At 39.3% G+C, this 27,499-nt stretch overlaps 1 protein-coding gene across 2 annotated transcripts; it reads left to right on the forward strand.

Annotated features, from left to right (window-relative positions):
* Nucleotides 1–317: 317 nt before the first annotated feature.
* gpsm1b (G protein signaling modulator 1b) lies at nt 318–27,003 on the forward strand. 2 transcript variants are annotated; one of them, XM_005459483.4, is made up of 14 exons: nt 318–576; nt 10,976–11,197; nt 12,705–12,840; nt 12,952–13,094; nt 14,233–14,356; nt 16,373–16,488; nt 16,718–16,873; nt 16,958–17,066; nt 17,156–17,270; nt 19,233–19,303; nt 19,397–19,567; nt 24,418–24,580; nt 24,716–24,921; nt 25,046–27,003. In XM_005459483.4, the coding sequence occupies exons 1-14, from the start codon at nt 515–517 to the stop codon at nt 25,244–25,246; spliced, it is 1,995 nt and encodes a 664-aa protein (XP_005459540.1). In that variant the 5' UTR covers nt 318–514; the 3' UTR covers nt 25,247–27,003. The 2 variants fall into 2 exon arrangements, with proteins under 2 accessions (XP_005459540.1, XP_005459539.1); XM_005459482.4 differs by lacking the exon at nt 318–576 and adding an exon at nt 9,078–9,753.
* Nucleotides 27,004–27,499: the final 496 nt, after the last annotated feature.

A 27,499-nucleotide genomic window follows, 5' to 3' on the forward strand; every position in this document is an offset into this window, starting at 1 on the left:
GTGGTGGGCATATGTGTCTGCGAACTTGAGAGTGTGCGGCTTATTTTTGTACTTACATTCTTTTTTTTGTAATTAACTGTCGTACAGGGATTGAGGAAAGACTATTTACTTTCCGCTGCCCTCGCTAACAGCCTAAAGAAGATTTGGTACATTTAGGTCTTTTTTATGGGTGGGGAATTAATTTAATAAAAAGTATTGTTAATATAATATTTATTATGTAATTATTTCTTTTTTTAAATGGGAAATTAGCACTTCGTCCTTTCTCACCGGCTACACCACGAGCAGCTACGTGACGTCGTTTCAGGGGCGGGGCTTGGATTTTTTTCTGGTGTATTTGCAGAATACCTCACTTCCTCGGCTGCTGCCATTATTGTGGTGAATGAGGAAAGAAGAGTGGGAGATACGGGGACAGTGGGGGAAGAACGAGAGGGAGGGTGGTCTCAAGAAACACGAGCTAGCTGCCTCTGGAGTATACAGTGAAGGGCCCTCATAGCGGGAGCGAGCAAGTCAGGTTATGGCTCATTCGGCTACTAACGGTGTGGACCAGGATCTGGCCAGCAAGAGGCTGCACTCAAGGTAGGAAGCCTCGGGAGTACATCGGTATACCATAAGGGGGGTCAGCTCCGTAGCACGTCCTTGAATGCCGAAAAAGAGACAAGTAAGACGATTGAGAGAGAGAATAGCAAGGGCTGCCAGCTCACAGCTTTGCTTACTAAGGAGGAACTGGGCAGGGGGAGCTTGACCAGCCAGCTTTTACAGATTTAAAGAGCTCAAGACCCAGCCACAGCTGCAGCCAGAGCCCAGCTCCAAGCCTCATTCCTGGCTCGGGTCACTGAGCGGCTGTGGCTGGAATGTACAGACTGAGAGGAGCCTCATAAGATGCAGACGCGGTGTAACAAGGGGAGTCTGGCTAAAGGGTGGACAAGCTGACAGTGCGCATGGTTTTTAAGGTGCCATGTGGGTGCTGAACTTCACCTTGAAGGGTGATGGACCTAAACCCAAATGCATATAGAATGGCTCTCAGAGCGTTACTAGTTAAACCCCCGTATTTACATACAAATATCACAGCCTCGCTCAGTTTCATTTGTAGTTTCTTTTAATCATCTTTGATGATCATCAGAAGTATGTATAATAGCACAATTTGCCTCTTAATTAGCATAACATTTGACTGTCCTCCATGGCCAGGCAGTGAGAATATTTATTAGTTTTTTGCATTATGAAGAACTCAATAATGACAGTGTTACTGAACTTTAGTTAAGTTTGACAAAACTTGAGCATATTTTATGTTGTTTGTGATTTATGATTAATCATCTCTATTTCATCTCAGATGATCCATTTGCTTATGAGAAATGTGATGTCTCATCATCCAGTCAGCTAGCTGACGGTGTGATTCAGCACCACTTATCACATTATTTTGACATTTACTGTTTGTCCAGTGTCATGCATTGGACAAAACAATCATTCATCACTGTGAATATCAGAAGAATCCTACATTAAACACGTTTATGGTAACATTGCCCAGAGAGCTGGGGTAAGGGGGCAGGCATGTTTATATATAAAGTCAAATCATGCTTGTATACTTTAAGTTGATACCTTATTCCATTGGCTTTAAGGGATATGTAATATATATCTTAAGTTATTATGATAGATACTTCAAGAAAACAACAATTAAACTTACTTACTATTGTCAAGCTGCAGGAGTGACATTCACAAACCCTGCAAGGTTGTCATATGCTCTGCCAACATAAACACAAGATTCATAGACACACACACACGGGGTGGGTAGGACTGCTGTTAGAGCTGTGATAGGTTTTCCTCTATTTAACTCAACACATGACCTTTGTACATGACGGTTTGGTGAGTGTGTGTTTGTGTGTATTATCTTTAAACTCCAAAAAGCATAGGCAAGCACAAAGGGGAAGTTATGTTTAGGATTTATTTGTCAACTGACCTGTCCTGTAAAATCCTTTTGTTTTCTTCCTAAAATGAGAACGTGTCCTGCTATAGAGATTAGTATTTTAAAGCATATTTGTCCACTTATGTGTGTGTGTGATGATTGAGGAGAGCAAAACAATCTTTATATCTTTTTTAAAAAAAAGAAACGACAACAAAAAATGCCACAAAACATAATTAGTATTAATTCAATAAATAAATCTAAAAAAAAAAGTAAGACAAGACTTACACAAGCTCTTTTTCAGTACCAAAGCACTTGGAATTAAACCCTCAAAAACAACTATTTGCTGTGGTTTTGTAAGCTTTGGAAATAACTGAATAGTGCTGTTGTTTTTCCATAAACTTCATGTAATCGCATTTTCCCTGAACCTATACTACATTTTTGCGACTGAAAACTGAAACGTTTACTAATACTTAGATTACAAACGTCTGACTCAGCACCTGTTGCCGTGTAACAAATGATTTGACTGCAAAATTGTGACTTTGTGTCTGACAATCTGTTGAAGTTGTAAAAAAGCAAGCTAGAGAAAGGGATTTACTCTGAAATCTTTAAATTTAGCCTGTCTTTCTGTCAGTAATGACAGTAGTTACTAACTGAAGTTCATCTTAGAATGACTAACATCATTGCCCGTGTTCATTGCTTTGTTTTCATGGCCCCTGCAGCACTTGGTTCCCTTCGTATGGCCTACAGTGTGTGTGTGTGTGTGTGTGTGTGTAAGTAGCACTATTCAACCTGGCTCTAGAAAACAGAACATGCAGAGAGTTAAAATGCAGCTTTACAAGAGACTTAGACAAAGGAGAGGAGGAGAGAGCCTAGCTTTAACTGAAAGTGACATGCACTGAGGAAGGAAAGCATTCCTGGAGAGTTTCTCTTTGGTTTCCCTGACAACTAGCCGTGGCACTCTGTAATTATGGCTGGATTACTGAGTGCACAGTTTCTTAGCTTAACCAAGATTCACAGTGTTAGAAGTATAGGCCTTTAAAAATGAAATAAGGATCAATGAATTGAATTAAATCAGCTAAAACAAAAGTATAACTGATTTTAATGATGAAATAAAATCCAAGTAAATTAGATTGCTGGCCATTAATTGGCTGAGATGTCACATACCAGTTGTAATTAAATACTACTCCAAAGCAGCGTATATCCTAATGGGTTTACTGCTTTCCCAACTACATGCCTGATAAGAATCTCAGGTATGAGTGTTGAACAGCTCTTTAAATGTCCTCCGGGTTCTGCTCTGTACCAGGAGAGCAGCAGCAAGAGTCAACACATGATCGAAGACGGCAGATGTGACACTGATGAAGTCAGACACAGCTTGGAGGTGGGCATGCTTTGAATGTACAGAAGTGAATCAGCTGCGCTATCAGTGTGAGCAGACACTGAGGTCAGCTGATCTGCTGAGCGATTACCTGAAGTAACATTACACTCGATTTGGCCACTGAGGGTTTTTTTTATGTGGTCATGAAACAGTGGTGGCTGAAAGTGAGGGTGACTTTGTTGGATTTAGAGCTAGTAATAAATGTTCATTGGTTGCTTTTACTGAATATTGTGCAACGAGGAAAAGGAAGAAGATGTCAGAACCAGGCGAGTCTATGCAAAGGTTGGAAGAGGTTATTGGCAGCATAACAGCTATTGTGAATGCAAGCTAGGTAGAGTCACAGTCTGTTAGGTATTACATTTTGTTGCACAGAGGCAGTATCTTTGCACAAATCAATATGCTCTGTTTAAATCGTAAATTCCAAGTGGACCAGTAATAGTTGTTACAGTACTGTGATAGTTGTGTATACTTACATTTCCGGGGGAGCTGCACATAAAGCTACAGCTCAGGCTATGGCGTAAGGCGTGCTGCTCCACTGCACCTACAGTGTACATTTAGTCTAGACTTACAACTCAAGCTTAACATCTGAGCTACTGCGCATGTCTTTGTAGGCAGTCAGTCTGTGTAGCCATGACCAGTTTATGTGTTGAAGGTCACCTTTCCATAAACTTCCACCAACGTAAACATTTGGATGTCTCTGAACTTGTTTCTGAACTTTTTTAAACTTGCATTTACGCTATAGCCTTACTATAATGATGAAGCATTATTTCACATTTATATAGATTATAATTAATTATTTGACAAATATATTATTATTGGCATTATACTGTTTTCCACTGACACTGTTTCACTCTAACCTCACTTCTGCCTCTCTTACTTACTCTTGAAACCTGCCCAGTGTGCTACATGTACTCCTTGATGCCATGGTAACAGCGCTGGGAGTTTGTCTCTGTTAGACCACAAGCAGGCTATTATGAGATGAGTGTCTCCCAAACAGAACAATTAGAGGGGGTAATAAGAGGAGAGAATGGCCGACTGTTCGGCACAAATTCTTCTTACTCCGACCGCAACGATGGCAAGAATGAATGTCACTTTGTGGAAACCCTGCCATGAAAATTTGCTCTTTGTTTGCTTCAACTTTTTTTCCCCCTCTATTCTTTCTTTTTGTGTGCGAGTCAGCCCGCAGGCTGCCTCTTGAAGTTTAGTTTGCAGACTTTGATTAAAGTGAGTGAGGATGTGTTGACTTCCAGCTTTACAACTGCAGAGTTTGGATTTTGCTCAAGCTTTTAAAAATATTGCGAGGCATTATTAAGGCTACACCCTTTTCCACAGCCACAGTTTTACAATGCAGGCCTTTATTGTTCGGCTGTGTTTTAAAAGGCTGAGGCCCCCGTCACCATCTCTGACCAGACTCGCTGTCTTTTTGTTTTTCTTCTCATATTCTTGCACTTCTGTGACTTCCAGCCATAAATTGAATCCTTATCCAACCACAATAGCACTGACATCTGTATGCAGCGTCGATTGGGTAGATCAACATTTTTGCCTGTATCTCCCACCTCCTCTTAGCATCATTCACAAACACTCTGTATGCACAAATCCCTGCATAAGCAGTCCATTCAAACATTTCATGCACAAATCTGTGCTACATCAATATCTTTTTACCTGAATTTGTTAACACTCTGTGTTAAAATGTACACATATTTTTCTCATTACAAAGTTATTAACAAATGTACATCAGCACTTCCTCAGTCCATGCACACCAACAAATGATGAAGACCTGTCTTAGAAAATTAAGAGACATTTTTAAACTAATACTACTGCGATTACTCTATTCCTACTACTAATATCGACCATATTACGATTTATTTTTTTTCTCAGTAGTTACAGTTTTCCCAAACACCATATGCCAAAAAATGTTTAAGAGTGAGACTTTAAATTGGATGTTAACAAAGCTTTAACTTTATTTTCTTATGTGAATTTTTCTTAGTAGAGCCACAGTGAGTGTATCAGGGAAGACACAATTCAGCACCTCTGTTTTTCAGTGCAAATCCTACTTTTTTTTTTTTAACACCATTATCACTCCTGAGATAATACTTTGGAAAGGTGTGACCTTTCCTGTCTTCCTCCTTTTTCTTCAGTTGGACTTTTCTTTTCTTGTTTTTTTGGTATAGTGGTGCAGGCTTCTCTCTTACAACATGCTCTCAGCTTTCATCCGCTTCACTTCGAGGTAAACCTGTTTACTGATGTAAAAGCAGGCACTGAAGAATGTAGATTGCAGATTGCGAGCATGAGCCTTTTGGTTTAGCTAGATTCTGATTCAGTAGCGCATGCAGGTTTCATGAATCCAACAGTAAATTTGCTTGTGCATTTATCTTTTGTCCAGGGAACAATATTTCTATGCACATAAGGGCGACAGATAGCATTTAGTATTTCCTTAAATAAGCTTGTTTTTGTCAAATTTGACTGTATGATGAGAAGAACATCACACTCAGTTGGTGTCTTAAGTTGAAGGACTAGTGTAGTATGTGCTAGATCAGGGGTGCTGAACATAAGGCTGGGGCCAGAATTAGCATAGACTACAACTCAGCCAGCCCACGAGAGGACTTTGGAAAATGTGAAAGCGTGCATAGGTTTTCAACTTTCAGCTGTATTTTCATTATCTGTACAGATCCTATCTACTATAGAAATGTCTGGGGGGGGGGTTCACAGTGAGTCAAACTGAGTTTGAGATGCCGCTGATATAACTGATCAGCTTTAAATAAATTGCCTCTGTATTCTTTTGTATATGCACCGACCTTATGCCTTTCATCCCTCTGGCTATGGCTGTTAGCCTCTGCCCCACCTTCCTGTTTGCACTGAAGGGTAGCCTTGGCACATTCTGATGCTGGTCTGTCTTTAAGAAGTTGTTTAGCTATGGCCAGTGGAAAAATCATTTTAGGGCGCAAGGAATACAGAGCTGGCAAGTTTTCCTCCACTGTTGAAGAAGTAGCTGTTGCTGTTTTATGTATATCAAGAAGATAACATTGTACACTTTCAAGGACTGTTATCTACGGTGGGAACTAGATTATCCACATTCCAGAGACTGGACTTTTGTTTGTTATTGCCAGCCATACAAAAAGGTGATGAGAGTCCCGCTTTTGCTCTGGCAGCATGTTTTTTTGCAGCAACAGCAAAATTTGTTAATGTTAGCTGAAAGACGAAGAGCTGTGGAACCTCAACCGACAATACTTCACAATTTAATTGTTAGTAGTTTGCTAATTTAATGCATTTTTGATTTTTCAATGTCAACGAGGTTTTCACACAAAACCTTATTTTCTAAACAAGACTGGGTAATGGAAATGGACTGGTGACAGCGCTAACCACTGCATCATTGTGCCACCCTGTTAGTATTTGTATTTTTAGACCGCTGATGACTTTGTTGCATTTCAGTATTGCACGTTTCAAGACTCTTTGATGGTTGGCTTTGCATGTTTCTCCTGTTTGTAAAGTTGTATCTAATTTCACCCTTTCTAGTGAGCCACCTTCTAGCAGGCACGAGCAAAATACACAGTCTACCTTAAGAGTAGGGATGGGTATCGTTTAGGTTTTATCCGATACCAGTAGGAAACCGGTACTTTTGAAACGGTGCCGGTGCTTAAACTGTGCTCGAACCGGTGCTTAAAGAATGGAGAACACAAAATTGGTTCAAAAACCTCTCATGTTCAGTTGTTTTTTTGTAAAAAGATAACAATGTTAGCCTTTTCTGCAGCTATAGGCGATTTATGGCATCACTCTTGGCTGGAAGCAGTGCTTAATCAATGGAAAAAACACAAACTTTGTCCAAAAACCTCTCATGTTTAGCTGTTTTCCACTTTTTCTTTGGTCATTTTAGCCTTTTTGGCCAGGGTGAATGGAGTATCTGCCATCAAACATGAAGACAGCCGCATAACTATGAGGGTGTTTGCTAGTTTACCTTACATGCATTAATTTAATAACGTGGTTAGCCTACTCAACGTAAATTACACACGAACAACATTAAGCTACTCACGCAGAGAAGAACGGCTGCTGCTGCCATCATCATCCGTCATCATTTCTGCTACACTGGCAGGGCTAGGGGCCAGGACTCTCCTCTTCGGGTTTTTGGGGGATGTTGCTAACTCCGGGTCCGATAACAGGCACCACACCCACAGTAGGTGTGCACGGTGTGAGGTCTCGCAGCAAGCTATCAAATACGGCGCATTTCTCGGCTTTTAACAAAATGCTATATGTCGCTAGGTGTTTCATCAGATTTGAGGAGTTACCTCTTTTGCACAGTATCACAGTATCAGCTTAAAGCACTTGTTGCAGGCTGCTGAGTTTGCATCTTTTGCTGTGAAGTACAGCCAGACTTTGACCGCTTTTAATCATTTTTAATCTGTAGCTCTGCTCTAAAAGAACGTACGTACCTGGGCCCGCCTACTATCCTCGGAAAGGTAAAATGATTGTCTAGAATCCAAAGTGTATGACATCTCAGGAAAAAAAGGACCGAAATAAAGCACCGAAATGTGCGCTGCTTTTCGGTATGGTTACTACCGTTTATGTCAGAACCGGTGCCATAATGGCACCGGATACCGGTACCCATCCCTACTTAAGAGAACAAGACTTATGGTCACAAACTATCTATATATGACTTAATGACTATCAAAATATCCGACAATCCTGAACTTCCAATCCCTTGTAGTGGGTTGAATTATATAAGGATGTTGTAAAAATAATGCCACCAGCTTTTGAATGATCTTCAGCCGCAGAGCTCCACTGAATAAACACTCTTTTGGTGTAAATTCATGCTTTAGTTTTGGTTTCTACTCATCTTTCTCTTCATCTTCTTTTTTTATAGTTTATACAGTTATAGTGGTTTTTCCACTGCCCTCCACTTCAGCTATGAAAAATTAAATAATCATTTTCTTCCTGTTTACATTTTCAAATGAAAGTTTGTATCCAGTTGCAGGCGGAATTGGATACTGAAAGCAAGATTTCTGGGAAACTAATCAAAATCATTGAATTCTCTTTATTACATTGTGCACTGAGAATTAACATTAACAAGTAATTTAATTGCATTAAATTTTATCATGTAATTTTGCCCTAAAATGCAAAAATAGCATTTATTGTATACATGTAGAATGCAAAAATTAACTTTTAGGAAAAAGAACCGTCTTAAATGTAAATTCCTGTGTATATTTCCATGTTACTGTATAGACTGATATTTAATAAAAGGGGAAAACAACGCTGTAGTGAAGAGATCTCTTGTAAATTCCTTATTTAGCTTGTATTTTGCTTGCTGCCCCTGTGACACTGTCTCGGTTAAGTAGGGCACTTGTTAATGTACTTGGACACGTGTGTCATAGTGGCAAGATTTTCATGCAGGAAGTGTTTTTTATAGCTTTAAAATAAAGTTAATCTAAAGATTAAAAACAGAAAAGCAACATGCGTTTCCTTTTTAGTGAAAATAAATTTACTTAATACGTCCCTTAGGTCTTATTTACTCACAGTGTCATCTGTCTCGGTTGGTGACCTAATAATGTTTATGCTAGTGTCAGCAGGTAGTTGGATTTGTTTAGGCCACTCACTGTGCTGTATTGTCTCTACTGAGGAGGTGCATGGCACTGGATTAGCCATCCCTGTCTCTCTCATCCTTTCTCTCTGCCTCTCATTGGGGCAATGGTCAAGCTTAGATGTAAGGTATTCACTTTGTAATCATTGACTGTTCCTCTACTCTTGCCCAGAATGGTCCGTCATCATGCTCCCCTGTTCTTTTTAAACCTGATAGAACAACTGGTCTCCGGGTCAGACTTGAGGAGAAGTTGAAGAGGATCAGAGATGAGCACAATTTTCTGTTGGGAGTAGCAGGAACTGAATTACATAACAACAATGGATATCTTAACTTGATTAAAATCACCTGGATTAATAAAACATAAACTTGTAAACTTGTGACGTCTTAGAAATTCACTTGTTTTGGAGCTCAACCTTCTTGTGGAATTATCTGAAATTCCCTCTGGACTGTTTTGTCTGCAGGTTGCTTCACCGTGTAGTTTTGGAACGAGCTTGAGGACTTGAAAAGCACACATTTTTCTCGGCTGGCTTTGGACTGTGGTTAGAATTTACAATTGGAGTGTGTCCAGGTTTGTTGTAATGTTGCTGATATAGTGGTTTTTATTGAAGCTGGGAAATATGGACTTTATAAGACCACAGCTTGTTAAAGTGTGAGAGGAATTCTTAGTTGTAGGCATAGTACTTAAATTAACTCTACAGAGTTAATTCTACAGAGTTAATTTAAGAGTTTTCTGATAAAGTTAGTTTTATTTAACAGTACCCTCATGGCATCTGAGCCTTGTCCTCTGACTGGAGCAGAGAGAGCCGTATGTAGACTTGTCCACTGTGGACCCCGACCTCAAGCTATGCTAAAGCCTTTACCTCTGGAGCTCCAGGTGTATGTGGACAAAACAAGGACCAAGCAAAAACACAGGTACTGTAAAAAAACAAAACAAAACTCAAAAGGAACCCGTCAAGGTTTTACAAACCAAAATGACATTGGTGAACACATGCATCCCATATTAGGGCAATGTTATGAAATCTGACTAGAACATAGTGTAACGTCAGCTGCTTTAAATTACTGTTCCCGTCACAGTAAATCCTTTTTGCCTCAAAAAGGCAGATGCATTCGCATCTTCGATTTGACAGTAAATAAGCTGTAATGCAAAAAACTCATGGTACATCTCTTTACCTTTTGAATGGAGCCTTTTGCAAAGCCTTTTGATTAGATGCAAGGATAATCCTTGCTTATCTCTACATTCTAGTACTTTATCTGGAATTTAGTGTTACTACTAAACTGTCTGGTCTTGTTTATCCTGGATTATGCAATGCATTTAGGGTGTATACTTCTGGATACAGCTCACTCATGAAGCCTTGTCGTATGCTCAGAATTGTTTTTAGTGGCTTGAGTAGTGGTAAACTCAGCGTGAGTTCTGGCCGGACACATTGGTATCTATTGAATCTCTCCCTGGAATGTGCTGATGTATTTTAGCTCAGCAGCCAACTTCAATCTCTGAAACATAGTTTTGTTAACTTCAAGGCATGGAGTGCGACACAGGGCAAAATACAAACCCCTTTAGCTGTTCAGAAATACCAGATTTTGAAAGACTTCATGCAATAACCCTGCAGTGGTCTGGCATCCTATCCAGACCATACCCCTGCTCTCATCAGAGACAGCTGGGGTAGGCTTTAAGCTGCCGCAGCCCTGAAGTGGATAAGCAGTTAAGGAAGTGAATGGATGACATTGTCTCAGATTGCAGTCAGTAGAGAACCATATTGTTTTTCAAATGTTTTATCTCTCTGGTGTGGGTGGGACATTCTGTCTCTGTCTTATTTTGTTTCATATCCTCATGAAAATCTCAGAACATGCAAAAGAACGGCACGTCTTCGAACATCAGGCTGTAAACTGATTTAAGCAGTTAAAAGTGTATCACCTTTTCAGGGTGTTCATCTTCGAGCTCAAACTCAGTTACTAAGGCAACCATCCACAGAATTTATTACAGACCTTGTTGTCATGGTGATACTGCCTCTCTGTGAAAGTATATTTCACTCCCACTGTAATGGTATCCATGTTTACTGTATGTCCTAATCTGTGATAGGGCTATTGTTTTTATTTCATTAGTTTCATGACTTTGTTGTATGCGTGTACCTTGCAGGATGGAGGCCTCGTGTTTAGAATTGGCCTTGGAAGGAGAGCGGCTATGCAAGGCTGGGGACTTCAAAGGGGGAACAGCGTTTTTCGAAGCAGCCGTAAAGGTCGGCACAGAAGACCTGAAGACCCTCAGTGCCATCTACAGCCAGCTGGGCAATGCATACTTCTACCTTAAGGAGTATGGCAAAGCCCTGGAATACCACAGACATGACCTTACCTTAGCAAGGTGAGCAATGTGCACAAGCTATGAGTAAAACATTCACCTCAGCTTTGTGCTGCTTGTTTTGAGCTGCTTGGGAGTCTCATTCAACAATCTGTTTGCTGCACAGTAAACAGTTGATAAATTTCACATTTGAAATCAGTTAACAGGCACTTTAGCTGAGAAGAGCTGCATTGTTACGATAAGGGAACTTATACACAGATCAATAAACCCCGCGTACATATTGCATCCAGCACACGGACATATAAGAGGACTATGAACCAGTATGCAGGAATCATATGCTACGTTCTGTTATTTGATGTACACACAGTTCAAAAGGAAAACAGTCTTTTTCACATTTTTTCCTTTACGTGAGACCTTCATGAATTTCAGACAAAGAAATTTTTTTTAAAAAGTGAGGGGACTTTTACGTAGTAACAGTTGACAAATACCAACTGGATATTTAGCTTGTGAGTAATCTGGTCTCCTGCAGTTAGTGCAGCTGGTACTCCTGCAGGGAACTGATTAAGGACCCTAGGGAGATTTACCTTGTTACATTACAGTCTCACCAGGGCCACTGGGGCTTGGTCCTTGGAAGTAGGCAACTGTTGTTACAGTATTTTAATGGTTATTCATTAGCTAAATGGATAACTCGTGGCTTCCTGTGGGTCATCTGGGCCGCCTGCTAGAGGACAATAACGTAATGAAACAATGTGGTAGTAGCAGGTTCATAAGAGCATATAGTAACTGCAAGCACTTAGTGCATACCATCTTTTAGTTGCTCAGTTTCAAAGTGTGAAAGTGAAAAAAGGAGAACAACACAATGGGGAAATTATTTCTCACTTCCAGCATGAAGAGAAAGTAGGCCATAGCAACCAGAGAGGAACTAATCGTGTTGACAAGTTCCGATTCAACGATGCATGATTAAGCCTAAAGTAATTAGTGGACATGGTGCTCTATTTAGTGCTTGTTATGCTTTATAATGCATTGTCAGTGACTCTCTAGGGTTGTGCATAACTTTACATGTATAACAAATAAAGAAAATCATTTATGTTCAATAGCCCATTGTTGAATAAATGTAATATAGCAGCAATATGACTGAATATCTTATAAATTCCTCGATGTGGATAGTCATTTTAGGTCCAGAAAAAACAGTCTTGGAAAACAGAAACAGTGAACAAAACCACAACCTTAAAGTGACATTTGATTTCCTTGATTTGCCTGATGAGCAGCCCAAATTCCAAAGAGATTGACTTTACTGTCATCTGGCGAAGAAAACGATCAAATAAGATCTGTTGTAGATATTAATTGTACTGATGTTTAGTTTGTGGTACACCAAGCTTATCATTGTGTGTTTTTATTATATTTATTCATTTTTTTAAATAAAAGCTGTGTAGATCACTGTTTGATCTAAATGTTTAACTACTGGGGTCTCGAAAAAGCATTGATTTTGATTCTAATGGTGCAAGATCGCTGAGTAATAACTTGGTCTTTAACTCTGCCGCTAATCGCCAAAGATGTCTTTCCTCCACAGAACAATAGGAGACCGAATTGGAGAAGGAAAAGCCAGCGGCAACCTCGGTAACACTTTAAAAGTATTAGGGCGTTTCGATGAGGCCGCTGTCTGCTGCCAAAGACATCTGGAGATTTCTCAAGAGCAGGGCGATAAGGTAAGGTTACGTACATATATTTGGATATCCAAACAAACCAACACAAACACAAATATGAAAACCTTCTGGGAAAAAGATAGTGACAGCCTGCGTTTCTTCACTGTCCTGAAGGTTGGAGAGGCCAGAGCACTGTATAACATGGGGAACGTGTTTCATGCGAAGGGCAAACAGCAGTTATGGGGCTGCACCCAGGAACCAGGGGACCTGCCTCCTGATGTCAGAGACACACTGCAAAGGGCTACTGGATTTTACGAGTATGTATGTTTTATGCCTGTATGAATGTTTAGAACAGCATATCAGAGTCACATCAGTAGCTCTGACATACGAATGTTGCTGCGTTTTGTGGTGCTATTGATGATTTTTGAATATTGTCAATTGGTCCTTCCTTTTTTTGTCAAGTAGTGGCCGAGAGTTGGCTTGGCTGCTTACTCATTTAAAACTGAATAACAGTGTATATGTGTGTAACAGTGAATTTACTTTTGAGTCCCTGATGATTGAAAGCAACCATCACAGCCATTGCTGTGCTACTGTCTTTATGACTGGGGTGAGGTTGACTTTGAAAAGATTTTTTAAATCTGTTTTAATACAGTCTTGGTACCACCACTGTGATAATGAAGGTTTCATTTTATTTTCACCATACTATCAAATATTTTAATCTCTACTCTCCTGCTGTTATTTTAGCAAGATCTTTTTCATTAATATGGCAAGATAAGAGGAAATAAGTTAGCCACTCACAACGAATGCAAACAGTTTGGAAGGTTTAAGACGTCTGTAAATGTTTCATATTTACCAGATAACCCGATGAGATCCTTGACAAGGTTTCTCCTCCACATGATTAGAGGGTTGAATTGGGGCCAAACTGGCCCAAACTCATTGTAATGCAGGTTTTACAGCATAAAGTCTTCAGTTGAACTTTGATAAAGGAAGTGTTGTCTTTCAACACAAGAAGTGCAACACATTTAGCATTTTGCCACACACCATCTTATTTCTTTATAAATTATGGGCTGAAATGTTCACGGGCAGACTGTAAATGACATTAAAAAGAAACTTTTGGTGTTTCTATGATGTTTGAAAATATGGCCAATACATAAGAAAAAGGGTACACTGAAAAAACACTATTTTACAAATAAAAGTGTGCTCAACACAGCTCATCTTCCTGGGTAACTTAAAGAGCCCATTAAAAAAAAAAAAAGAATTAATATTTTACTTTTTTGGTTTCTTTCTAACCATAATGAATGTAGTAATTGCTTTATATCAACATCAATTAATTAGCTGTTGTCTCATGTCATACCTCGCATAGTAGATTCAATTCTGTTGATTTCACATAAAAATGGGAATGCAAAAAAAGTTCAACAACCAATCACAACTTAATGTGTGTGTCTGGATGTGTAGGATGAACCTGTGTTTGGTCAAAGAGCTTGGCGACCGAGCTGCTCAGGGGAGAGCCTACGGGAACTTGGGCAACACCCACTACCTGCTGGGTAACTTTGTGGAGGCTATAAAGTTCCACCGTCAGGTAAGAAATCCACATGTCATCCACAAGTATCAAGATTGCACTGCTGTAATGCAGAGATTGGAAGTATCAGCCATAATGATGTTTTCCAGCTTGGACCATTCACTGTGCAGCTGTTCAGCAACGGTGGTCTCCCATCATATAATACATGTATGATACATACATATCATGTTTGGGTGAATAATGTTGAAGTTCTTAGGTGTATTAATAGATTGTAAATTAAGTAAGGAAACTCAATAAAACATATTTCAATAAAAATGTTTACAAGAATCACATTATTACACCAAGTCAAAGAATTTATAAATCCCGTTTCTTTTTAGATAATGTGCTGCTCACTCATAGTTCCATACTTGACCTACAAAGTGGAATGGAATAAAGTACGGTGCAAAATTTTTTGGCAGGTGAGAAAAATGCTGTAAACAAAGAATGCTTTCAAAAGTGGAAGTGTTAATCATTTATTTTCATCAATCAACGAAACACAGTGAATGAACAAAAGAGAAATCTAAATCAAATCAGTACTTGGTGTGGCCACACGTTGCCTTCAAAACAGCATCAATTCTTCTAGGTGCACAGTTTTTGAAAGATCTCGGCTGGTAGGTTGTTCCAAACATCTTGGAGAACTAACCACAGATCTCCTGTGGATGTAGGCTTCCTCACCTCCTGCTGTCTAATCATGTAATCGCAGACACACTCGATGATGTTGAGATCAGGGCTCTGTGGGGGCCATACCATCACTTCCAGTACTTCTTGTTCTTCTTTACGCTGAAGATAGTTCTTAATGACTTTGGCTGTATGTTTGGGGTTATTGTCCTGCTGCAGATTACATCTGGGGCCAATAAACAATCATTTATATTTATGAAAGCATTCTTTGCTTACAGATTTTTTTCACACCTGCCTAAAACCTTTGCACAGTACTGTAAATAGATAAATAACAAATCTATACACATAAAGCATAGGTGCATATATGCTTGTGAAAATTATATGCCCTTTTTGCAGAGATAAAGTTGTTCTTTTCTTGTTTCCCTTTGCTTTGGGAAAATACTGCTTGTTTTGCAGTATTTTTGCAGTATTTTCAGGCAGAAACAAAATGAGTTAATGAACAAATGTTATTTGCATCTGGCTGAGCAAAAAAACCCCAAACATTTGAATGAAGCTCTTTCATTTTACAAATTAGTTTCACAACATCATGTAAAAGATGAACCTAATGTTTTACATATGTTTTGCCTTGTCTGGTGTGGTTTTGGTGGCTTGTGTCCTTACTGTTGTGGCCTTGACATCCTGGATGTTTGAACTGCATCACAGAGTGAAACCACATTTTCTTTATTTTAGCCTCCTTTATCTATTAAATGCACCTGAGAAGCAAACGGGTGGCCCGCACCGAATTTGCTTTGATGTTGAGATGAGATCAGAAACATTTGCATGACTTGAGCGTTTAGCTTCTAAGTTCAGTCAGAGTAGAGTACAGGTCATTTAATTTCAGTCAGTGAAGCAGGTGGTGTTCCTGAGAGATGTTTTTGTTGATCTTACCAAAGTAAATGTGGTGTAAAAGTGTGTGTTTCAGTGCTTTGCTATCCATCTAAAGCTGCCCTAGCGCACAGTTTGCAGAGACTGATGGCTACTCATACAGAAAAAGGAAAAAATTGGTTTCTTGGTGAATCAGCGGGAAGCTTGACTTCAGGCTTCCGCCCTCCATGTTTCTATTGAAAACCAAGTTTTTCCTCAAGTGGGAAACTGATTTCTCCCCCTCCTTCCCTGTTACTAATCTATCAGTATGCTGCAGAGGAGAGGTTTCCTATGGAGAGAATCAGAGGAGCTGATTTGATGCACCAGTGCTGCAGCATCACCTCTGCTTATGAAATAACGTTTCCTACAGAGCTTCCAGTATGAACTTGTGAAAAATCTCTCTGCCTGAGCACCAAGTAAAGCAAAGTGAAAGGAGGATTTAACTTCTTGTCATTAAAGTTAACAATTGAAATTAAAAGTCTTGATTTGTGAACTTGTTACTCTCATCATTTACAGCGATTATCCATTGCCAAAGAATTTGGGGACAAAGCAGCTGAACGGCGAGCTTACAGTAACTTGGGCAATGCCCTGATATTCCTGGGACAGTTCAACACAGCCACAGAGTACTACAGGTGAGGAAAGAGTGCAGTCTGACATCTAGTGGATTGAAGGAGAAATTAAACAATTTTAACCACTTAGAAAATCTCATGAATGCTTAAATACATGTAGTGAAATAGCTATGTAGCTGTTTAATCATCATTCTTATTCATGTACCCTGTTTCTCGCATTCTTCCTTTGTTAGCCTCTATTTTCTTCATTTTTTCCCAACCCTTATTTATCCCATTATTTTCCTTCCTATAGGAAAACTCTGCAACTGTCCAGGCAGCTGAGGGACCAGGTGATGGAGGCTCAAGCGTGTTACAGCCTGGGCAACACTTACACTCTTTTACAGCAGTATGAGAGGGCCATAGACTATCACCTCAAGCACCTGTACATAGCGCAGGAGCTTACAGATAGGTATCGTTTGAAAAAAAATTGAAAGAAAACCAAACAAATGACCACAGGAACAGTTTTTAATGTCGTACATTCACTTTTTTGTAGGGTTGGAGAGGGCCGTGCATGTTGGAGTCTGGGAAATGCATATGTGTCTTTAGGGAACAACAAACAAGCGCTCTACTATGCCAGAAAGCACCTGGAAATCTCTAAAGAAGTGAGAAATCTTTACAAGCGCAATAATATAAAAAGGCCTCTTGCATTTCATGTGATTTTTTCATCTCTTTGTCCCGATTTCTTCCGTAGATTGGAGACAGAAATGGTGAACTGACAGCCAGGATGAATGTGGATCAGCTGATGGAGGCCCTGGGGGTCACTGAGAGCGACCTTTCACCCTCAAGTTCAGAGTTTGAGATGCAAGGTAGCACTCAAATATATATATTTTATTGCTTTTTACATGAAAGGTAATCTGGTCATGCTAGACTTTGTGTTTAGGATATACTTTATTGACGTCGAAAGTTGGGAAATTATCGTCACAGTAGATAAAACATGAAAAACAACCTGCCTCAGTAAATACAAGATCCCAAAACAGAAATAGCTCAGAAATATTAAAATATATACTTGTTGATTAGTTTGGGCAGGTGCTTGGAGGTAAAAGTCCCACTGAGATGATCTCTTTCAACAAAGTGTGTGTCTGGAATATGTCAGAGCACAAACTGTATCGTGTAGCTTGTTAGCATGCTGTTGTTTATGCTCAGTATTAACTTCCTTGTTTTGCTCAATTGTGTGAAGACAGTGCTTCTTCTTTTCAAAGTATGTGCAAATACTTACTTCTCTCACAGATAAATGCACCAATCCAGAACACAGAACCTTTCTCCTGCATTTACTCTATCGCTTCTCCACAAATAAAACTACTTATCACTAATAAGTAGTGTGAACGTCCTCATGTGGTTTGCAATGTCTTCTTCTTCAGCTGTCAGAAAAAAGGCGCGAACCAAGTCTTCTGAGAGGAAACGCTTCTTACACATATGCATGCATAAAGAATAAATGGAACAGCAGTGGAAAGTGCTTATTATCACTAAGACATATATATATTTGCATGTAAAAAGTAGGTAAATGCACTGTAAGGCAAGTATTTTATACTTTTCGGCTCAGTGCTTAACAAATTTGGTACAGCAACAGTCGCTCAGGCTGATGCCACATCTGCACTAAAGTAATACATTTGTATGTTTCTTTAATGGTTAATCTGCTAGTATGTGCAGACTTTGTAATCAAAATTATGTTTTTAATGCTAACATTTAATAATCATCATCATCATCATCATCATCGTTGTTGTTATTATTGTTATTACTATTATCCACAGATTTTTTTACAAAAAAGCTGGAAAAAGTATTTGCTTAAGATGCCAAATCACACCTGTTTAAGTTGCATTCTTAAACAGAAAATTTTAGTGATGAAATTATTTGGTTACTTGTTACTTGTGCCAGCTCAAAACATAAATACACTTCAGTAAATTTGTATTTAATTTTTTTTTTTTTATAAATTTCTAAAATATTTCTATTTTGTTGTTATTATGACAGGTCATAGTTAAGCACTACATATATAATCAAAAACATTCTTGTAAAAACAAGAATCATTCTGAACTTTGTTGAAGGAGTTAGTAAATGTGCATTTAAATCTAAAGCTTTTCTTATCTGATTAGGCCCACACATAATGCACAAATTCTGTGTGGTATGTGTGAACCCGAGCAAGCTAACTAGAATATTTTATGTGTGCACAAAATTATAAATGCAAAACCAACTCCAGGTGGGACGGTGTGTTAAATCTGCACTGAGGCTAAATGTGACAGAAAACATATTTATGAGGTAGGATAAAGATGCTTGTTTCACTCTCAGTGGTCCAGGAGGATGGGCTGTCCATAAGGCATATAAGGCCTCGAGTAACAACAATGTTTTATTGAGTCCCCTCAAATGGTCCACCAGCTCACATAGACGTCAGAGCCTTGTATAATAAAGTGAGTAGAAACTGTAATATCTGAACAGTCTGCCTGGCTTCTCTGTGATATTTGCTTTCATAAACCATCCTCCAGGCAGAAATTCACACCCATGTCCTACATTTCCCTCTTTGGAGCAGAGCTGGCAAACAGACTCTTATTCACTTCGCTTGCATAGTGGTCGGCCTAAGCCTCATATCCACACCGAACATCATGGGACCACAACCGAGATTACAGCCTACTGCGAAAATAAAAGATAAACAAAGGGCAGCTTGCAATCTTAAATCGGCTCATAAATGGGATTCAAGACTGTCTAAGTGATCAAAACCTAAAATTGCAATGTAATGTAATGTAATGCTTTATTACATATTTGTTTTTTTCCCCCTATAGGAGCAAGACCTAAATTCACCAAGAGAAACAGCATGGACAGTGTAGAACTGTGGAAATACTCTTCAGATAAGGTGATTTCTATTATTTGAACATGTCTATAAACCACTGTAGGAAAATGTGCCTACATTGTGATCCACCTCTAACAGCATGCTCTGTTCATGCAGAATGGTGAGAACCAAGACTTGGAAAGTATACCGAGGAGATCTAAGAGTCACCTGTCGCAGCCTAGCAAAAGAAAAGGCTGTTCTGACAGCCAGTCATCAGAGGAAAGGCTGTGGTTTGACTCACCTGTGGACACTGATGACATCACTGTGCAAGTTCCACCTCCAGTGCCAGTAAGTGGCCTCAATGTTGCTGTTTTTTATTACATACTTATCGACTCCCGACCTCACATCATATCCTTATAGCCACGTCACTGCACTCGTAACCTGATCTTCAACAAGTATCAAAAATTAAACAGTAGTTATTCCAGCTCATTTCATGGAAAACAATGTGCAAATTCTTGAAGTATAGGTGTGTTCCTGTATTTTTTGTTTGTTTGTTTGTTTGTTTTTATACTTTTTCCCCCCTTTTTTTTGCTGATAACAGCAAACAAAAAGCTTAAAATTTAACTTCAAGCTTTACAGTTTCAAGAAGCCTAAAATGTCGAGGACTTTCCTTCTTATAGGATTTTACCAGCACTTGAATAACAGTTTGTTTAAACTGGGGTGTCATTTACTCAATAACTATAGTAGACATTTTTGTTTATGGACTGATTTGAAATAACAAGAAAATGTAGATATTTCTGTTACAATATATCACAGACACTCATTTACTGTAAGGCATTTACTTTACATGGACTGATGAGTGTTCATTTCACCTGCTTCATATTTCTGAGATACACCTGAGCCTCAGTGCAGTCTCTTACAGTGCATCTGAGAAAAGGTGGAGATATTTTTGGAGAAAGCATGGTATCACTGTGAGATAGTGAATATTTCACTTAACTTCGCTTTCTTATCTTTTCTGTTCATTGTAGCTTCTGCTTTAAAGAGAAAAATGAGGGAGAAAATACATTAATTTCCAATAACTCTGGTAAAAGATGTCTTCTGCAGTGTAAAAGTGACTTCTCTGTGAATAATATAAACTAGATTCTTAATGGATATGTTTTTCCCCCCACAGCTGTTCTGTCTGACTCACCACAGCACCTAATCATGCCTTGTTTCTGTGGCACTGCTAATTGTTGTTATTAGTAATCTGACATGTGAAAAAAAAGAGTGAAAATTACAGGGCTTTGGGAATAATAGTTTATCACAGCGAAGTAGAAGTACAGAAGTAAATGTGGGTGATCTTGAGTCATACCTATTTTCAAATCTGGCATTAAGACCGTTTAAGACTATTTGTGTGTCTGTGAGCTGCAGATGTTACGAGTTTTCTTTGTTTTTGCTACAAGTTAATGGATGGCTTATTTTTGATGAAACCATAGTTTATAAAGTCCTTGGCTTCGGTTGCTAAGCATTTCGTGTTTCTGGTTTTTTTTTTCATGCTACATCTGCAGCATGCAGTTTGACATTTGATTTTGCCATAGCGAGTGTATCTAGGCAGATAAGCTAACTTTAGCTCTCGGAGTTGGTTGAAAAAGCTGCATCGTGCTTAGTTTTCAATATTACCAGACGACTCGATGCCTCTGTCAACTGCGCCTGTTTGATAGGGTCGGGATTACCCAAAAAGTACCGGAATGGAAACTGTTTCACGAATTTAGCCTCACCAGTAGCTTGTGAACAGGCATGCCAAGGTCCATGCTTGGAGCCTCGGGTTGTTAATGGGCCACTGAGGACTGACAAACTTTACTCCCTCCCTGTTAAGTAACCAACAGACGGTTTGCAATGGCATATCAGTAGAAAAACTCCCAAGAAAGGGGCCCTAGGTAGAGGGTGAATGCAATCCACACCAGAGTTTAGACTATGAGAGAGTGTTGGGTCTAATTGGGATTTCAGTGATGTTTAGTGTTACTCCTTTGTGATTTAAGTACATGGTGTGTATGTTGATTGGTGTTACGTTTTGTTCATGAATAAATCATTATGATGTTTGATCTGAGTGCTCGCTGTGGGGGATGTCTGCAGTGTCTGTGTCCTTCTAGTTCTTAAAAATCAGAAACATGCAAAAAGTAGATAAATGCACTGACAGGCGATTTAGGCTGTATGTACCAGGGAAAAAGTTATGTAGAAGACAGAACTCAACAAGCAGTGTTTTTCTTACATTGGTTAAAATCTGGTAAAGGCCTCCCTCTTCATACTCTATAGACCGGGGAAGGGTAGCCCTGAAAGAAACCTCTCCCATCAGGATTAAAAAATTTCATCATAGAATAAAGTTAATCGCTTCTTTCTAAGGGGAGAAGCAGACCTAAACCATCGAGCAAAAGGCCCTCCAAAGCATATCAAAGCCACCAGATCCCCCTCACCTTGGGGGTCAGTGATTCAGATCCTTCTTTAATTTTGTCACCTATCTATAATTTAGGAAGAACTTCCTTTTATCTTTGACTGTCCCGGTCTGAGACTACTCCCAGTCTCTCTCTGCAAGCACACACATATCTTTACCTCTCCCACCCTCCTACTGTCTATTCTCTCCCTCTCTCCATCATCACGTGTTCCTTTGTCTCTTGTTCTTTCCATATGGTCTACTTGATTAGTTGGCCTATACAGAGAAGCAAATGACAGCATCCACACAGAGACAGAGCAGAAACTGCTTTAAGTCTCATTGGGTGTGTTTATAGAGCCCAGTCATGTGAGTTTGTAAGAAATAAGTGATGAAATTGGTGGGTTTTGCCATTTGAGAGTAGTTGACTTCTGATGGAAATGGGTGCTCGCATGCAGTTCACTCATAACTGTACTCCTCCACCCATCTTTCTACCCCCTGCCTCCCCCTCCTCCCCTTTGTCCATACCAGCCCTCCCTCTTAGCTGATAATGTGACCTTGATCAGAGAAGCGCTACTCTCCCCATAGGGTCAACACCCCCCCAGCTCTCCATAATGAGTTGTTTTCCCACAGTGAGTGAACAGGACAAAAATGGCCTGCTGGAGAGCTGCACAGAGAGAGTAAGATAGACACAGGGGGGGAGAGAGAGGAGAGAGAGAGAGAGAGAGAGAGAGAGAGGGGAGGCGGCAGTGGTTGGTAGAGATTAAAAAAAGTCTGGAAGAGGAGAATGCAAGGAAATTAGAGGTAGGTAGTTGTGTAGGAGCAGCAGGAAAGCAGAGAGTGATGTAAAGGGGTGGGTGAAAGTAGGGGAGAAGGAGGTGTGAGCCAGACGTGTGGACAGCGCTAGACAGAAAGTGAGCTCAGAAAGAAATGAGACAGAAGGGTAGATAGAGGACAAAGAAGAGCTGCTGGTAAGTTGTCTCACTTTTTGTTTTGTAACTTGGAAAAACAGCTTCCCGCAAAGGTTTAGCGGGGAGTATTCACTTTCTTTTCACATTTGATACCGAAGCGTGCCTTTATTTGCAGTTTCTGTGCATGTCTTGCACTGCATGTAAAGATATTTCACTGTTTTCACTGAGCAAATACCGCAGAGTTGGAAAAAAGGATGTTTCTTTATGATCTACAGTACAACTTTTTGTGTATTTTAAACAACAGTTTGACTTTTTCAATGCAGAAGTTGAAAAACACGTGATTCTTAGAATAGAGATGCATGAAATCTGGTGTCTGCTGACCTACTTCACATATTGCTCTAAGGCAAAGAGATTTGAGCTCTGTTCAGTAGTCGGTGTTGAAGGTGTTCAAAACAGATTATTTGTAACATATTTTGGAACAAGTCCATTATATTTGCTACGCGTGGGAGAGGAATGCAACCAGAAAACTTTTATAAGGAAGACCCCATCAGCTTGTGTTGATTTTAGTGCCATTGACCTAAGTTTCCATTAACCTGCTCTGGCATTTTTGTGTCACAAATATAAAGCAGCGGATGTTGTCGATTGTTCAGTGTTGAGATATGAAAAGCCAAACTTTTTTAAAGAATTGATATTAGGCTTTAATTTATAAATTACTGGCTGGTAACAAGTTTTTCAAAATAATTCTGACAAATGTACAGTATTATATATCACATATTTTCCCAGCTCTAGAGGGTCTAGAGAGTTAATGCAGCAAGTGTTATCATTTATGCACAAATGTTTATTTTGAAGTGCAGCCCACCACCCTTTTGCACGATTGTAGTTTAATATTTTGTGAAACATGCAGCTGAAAGTTGTTTCTCTTTTCATTCTTTGGCTTTGTGATGTGTTGCCTGAAAGTTGGTTTGTTAGCAGTTTTCCATCTTCAGATGAGGTCTCTGGATCGGCAGCTTAATTTTAATTTGAGACGGTGTTAGCGTCTCGTTTCATCTGCTGCCGTCCGGTCTGGGAGATTAGCTTTTGTTTCAGAGTTATGATATTGTAGCCCGAGTGCCACAATATTTAGCAGCATTGTTCAAACATGATAAATTCCACATCTGCTTTGCTAGCGCGGGGTATTTGTTTCACACATAAATTATCTACTTCACTTGCAAACTTGTTTGTATTATCAAGACTCTGACTGTGTTTAATTAAAAGGAAAAAAGCATCATTCAGCAGGATATGAGCGAGAGAACCTCTTGGTGTTATCTCAGAATAAACAGCAGAAAGCTGTTGCTGGAGGACTGACTCCAGGGAAGCCAGTGCAAAAATGGCATTCAGTCGGTGTGACTGACCCATTGACTAGATCTGATACACAAAATGATGTTTAACAGTTCAATGATTCTGTGGCAGCTGCTACATTTTACATTTCCATCTGATTTTACTAGTTGATGGTCATTGGTCCATATGACTTGCTGCAGATGATACTCATTTTATATGCTTGTATCACATTGAGTATGTAGGTCAAGGTAGTCTCATCAGAAGTGCCATCCCTTGTGAGTTAATCAGATTATTTTTCACCTCCGCAAGCTGGCTATCTTGAAAATCCTCATTATGCAACTCCTAATGGCATTGAGCTTAATTAAGTCACCTGCACATAATGGTTTTTTAATGTACGAGCAGTTCATCATAATCAAGTGCACTTGAAGTACTTTAGTTGCCTCACTTTCAGGAAGTATCTTTTCAGACAGAGCAGCAAAAAATAAGAAAATGAGAAAACAGGCACTCGGCGGATAAAACAGACGCTCTTTGTGCTTAAAGTGAGAGATTTGTTGTTTTCGTTGCAGAAGCTGGGCCGTGACCCCTCTGATGAAGACTGCTTCTTTGACCTCCTCAGCAAATTCCAGAGCAGCCGCATGGATGACCAGCGCTGCCACCTCGATGAGCCACAGAATGGAGACGACAGAGAAGGCGCCGCAACCTCCATGTCATCCCTGAGTGAGATGATAGGTTTGTTGACAACAGCATATGCCTTTTATGTCCTTTTGTCCTATGTTAGGATTAACTGTTTTCTTCATGGCATCTCTGGATCTACCAGATCATTTGCACTCACTGGGATATCTCCGTCCCCCCCTTTTCCTTTAGATCCTGCAATTACCACTTCCCCCCAGACAGAGGAGCTGTTTGACTTGATCGCCAGCTCTCAGAGTCGACGTCTTGATGACCAACGCGTTAATGTTGGTAACCTCCCAGGCCTGAGGATTACTCATAACAACCTGGGCCACCTGGTGGGAGAGGGAGATCATCAAGAGCCCAGTGATGACTTCTTCAACATGCTTATCAAGTGCCAGGTAATGACACATTAGCACACACAGAATTTTGAAATGTGGTTGTTGTATTGTTTATATAAGGTTGCCTCTTTAGCACATGTGAATCCTATATTAAATAATCTGTATGCGCTCTTTCTGATTCTAGTCATCTAGAATTGACGATCAGCGGTGCTCCCCACCAGAAGCGGGCCCCCATGCCCCTACGGTGCCTGATGAAGACTTCTTCAGTCTGATCCAGAGGGTGCAGGCCAAGCGTATGGACGAGCAGCGTGTCCAGCTGCCCACAGACGACCAGGACAGCCCTCCGTCCCCAAGTCCTGAGCCAGCTAGCGGATTTTCCAGCTAGGATTTGGTGAATAAAGCTTCATGTCAAAGAAAATAGAAGCAGGAAAAAAGGAAAGGATGAGCCAACATTTAAGGACAGTGCTAAAGGGTGAACTAACAAGCTTTTTAATAACAAGACAAATTCAATGTGCAATAGATGTTGCCCTGTTAAATGTTGCTCAGTGTATTATGTTAAATGTGTGTAAATATAATGGCAAACAGGCAGATTTTAACCTCGGTGGTGCAGAGAAGAGGAAAATGAAAGTGTGGGGGTGACATGATTACAAACATTAAATATATATTCAATCTAATGCCTTAATCAGCATTAAAAAAAAAAGAATCTGACTCAAGATTGTATTCACGGGTGTCAGATGTGTTTCTTCTAGAAGCACATTGTATAATACAGACATTTAATATAGATAGCTACAGTGGAAGTCACAAAGATTTATTTATAGAAACAGTGTTGACATTAGAGAAAATGTAGATTCGCACAAAGATCTTAAAAACATACCTGATAATGCAAAATTTGAGACAGATATATCTGAAGTGATCAATGCTGCTTTTATCATTCAATTTTCGTGGTCCTCACTGCTCATAGAAATGTGCTGTTATTTACAGTATTACCCCCCCCACCCCCCAAGTGTTAGGAAAAAAAATGCTTTGGTCAATTTGAACTTCTCCATTATTGGTAACTGCACTCCATCCACACGAAGTGATAATATTTGGTTAAATTAAAACACTGATTTAAGTCAAAAATGTAATTTATGCAAAATTATGCATTTAAAAAGTGCATCTCGACACATGCTGTGCTAATGTTACTGAGCAAAAAAACAAAACAAAATCTGCAACATTTCACAGGCTCAAAAGTATGATGGTGTGATATTTAATCTCCAGTTTATGTTTCTGCTTGGCTTTTAAAGTGGTGCTATCTGCTGCCCTTCGTGTTCAAAAAATTCTGATAATGGACTACTGCTACTTACTGCCTTTATTGTTACTTAAATAGACTTAGAAGCAAAAAAATTAAATAAAAATGAGACACGTGTGTCATATTTTGGAAGTTCTAACACAATGAGCAATGCTAACTGTGTGTTGCTACTATATGTTGCCTCTCGGTGGCCAAAATCTAGTATTACCTCTGTGAAATGAAGAGTGCAGTCTGTCAGGGAAAACAGGCTTCCCCTCTTCTAGAATATTTGAAAGTTTATATTATACCTACATTTTGTTCTGCACAAATTCTGCAAACAAAGTTATGCTAACCTGTACCCTAATTGTTGCCATGATATATTGTTTCGTAAAATTTAAATTGCACCATTAAATCCAGGTACGGCCTGGTGCACTTTCCTGTTTCTTACAAACTTTCTTTTTGTTTTTTTTTGGCTAAAGGCTTGAAAATATTTATTGTACAAAGTGACTGCATTCTGGCACCGAAAATATTTGATCTTACCCAGTGGCTTGCTTTATTTTTAATTTTTTTAATCAAAAGTAGTACCTCAAAGCTTGTTTGAACCTTAAACATACTGAATTGTGAATCAGGATGGATCATGTACCATAGTGCTTTATGTTTGGTCCATCTCTCTTTGATAAACAACACATTGGGAGCTAAGGTTAAAAAATTCTCTTCATGTTTTTTTGTGAATTAAGATTTTTTTAGACACTACACGGTACGCTTCGATTTGTCTTTGCCATAATTTGTATATATAAAGATATTTTGTATTTATGTTCCTTTTAAGGGCATGAATATGTCCCCTCATGCTTTTAATAAAATGTTTGAGATGTTTAGTTTGGACTTGTTTTTTAAAAAAAAAAGCTTGCATGCATTAGTTCCTCTTTGCTTACACGTACACCTCTGTGCTGTATGAACCTCGCAATCATTTGGATTGGATTTCTCAAGCTGTAATCTTTTGTGGAACACTTCACAAAAGACTAATCGGACTCTGTTGGCCAACTCAAATATGGTTGCACAACTAAGACTGGGTAGGAATGTGAAGAATTAAATATAACAAACATAAAGTTTCTTATTTGCATTTACACCACTCCCTGCATCACGAAGCAACTTAGTGTCGAATAAACCTGTGGTGTAATTACAGCTGTATTACTCTGCATGCTGTAATTACAAAGCACTGCAATTCTATTATATAATAATTATACATTCTCTCAATATTAGGTTAAAAAACACCATTACAATGCATCTATGTGTTTTTTCATGGTTACATATCACTTAATCAGACTTCCTCAAACACTTTGAGCATTTTTGCATGTCACATGTCCCCTTCTT

Source organism: Oreochromis niloticus, linkage group LG7 (assembly GCF_001858045.2).
Source record: "Oreochromis niloticus isolate F11D_XX linkage group LG7, O_niloticus_UMD_NMBU, whole genome shotgun sequence".
In the NCBI taxonomy this organism is placed as follows: Eukaryota; Metazoa; Chordata; class Actinopteri; order Cichliformes; family Cichlidae; genus Oreochromis; species Oreochromis niloticus.

Excerpts from the sequence above, each read along its gene's own strand:
- gpsm1b (XM_005459482.4), top strand. The coding sequence starts at position 9,605 with ATGGCATCTGAGCCTTGTCCTCTGACTGGAGCAGAGAGAGCCGTATGT. Across the intron at positions 11,198-12,704 it reads CATGACCTTACCTTAGCAAG|AACAATAGGAGACCGAATTG; the intron begins GTGAGCAATGTG and ends TTTCCTCCACAG. Across the intron at positions 17,067-17,155 it reads ACCTGGAAATCTCTAAAGAA|ATTGGAGACAGAAATGGTGA; the intron begins GTGAGAAATCTT and ends TTTCTTCCGTAG.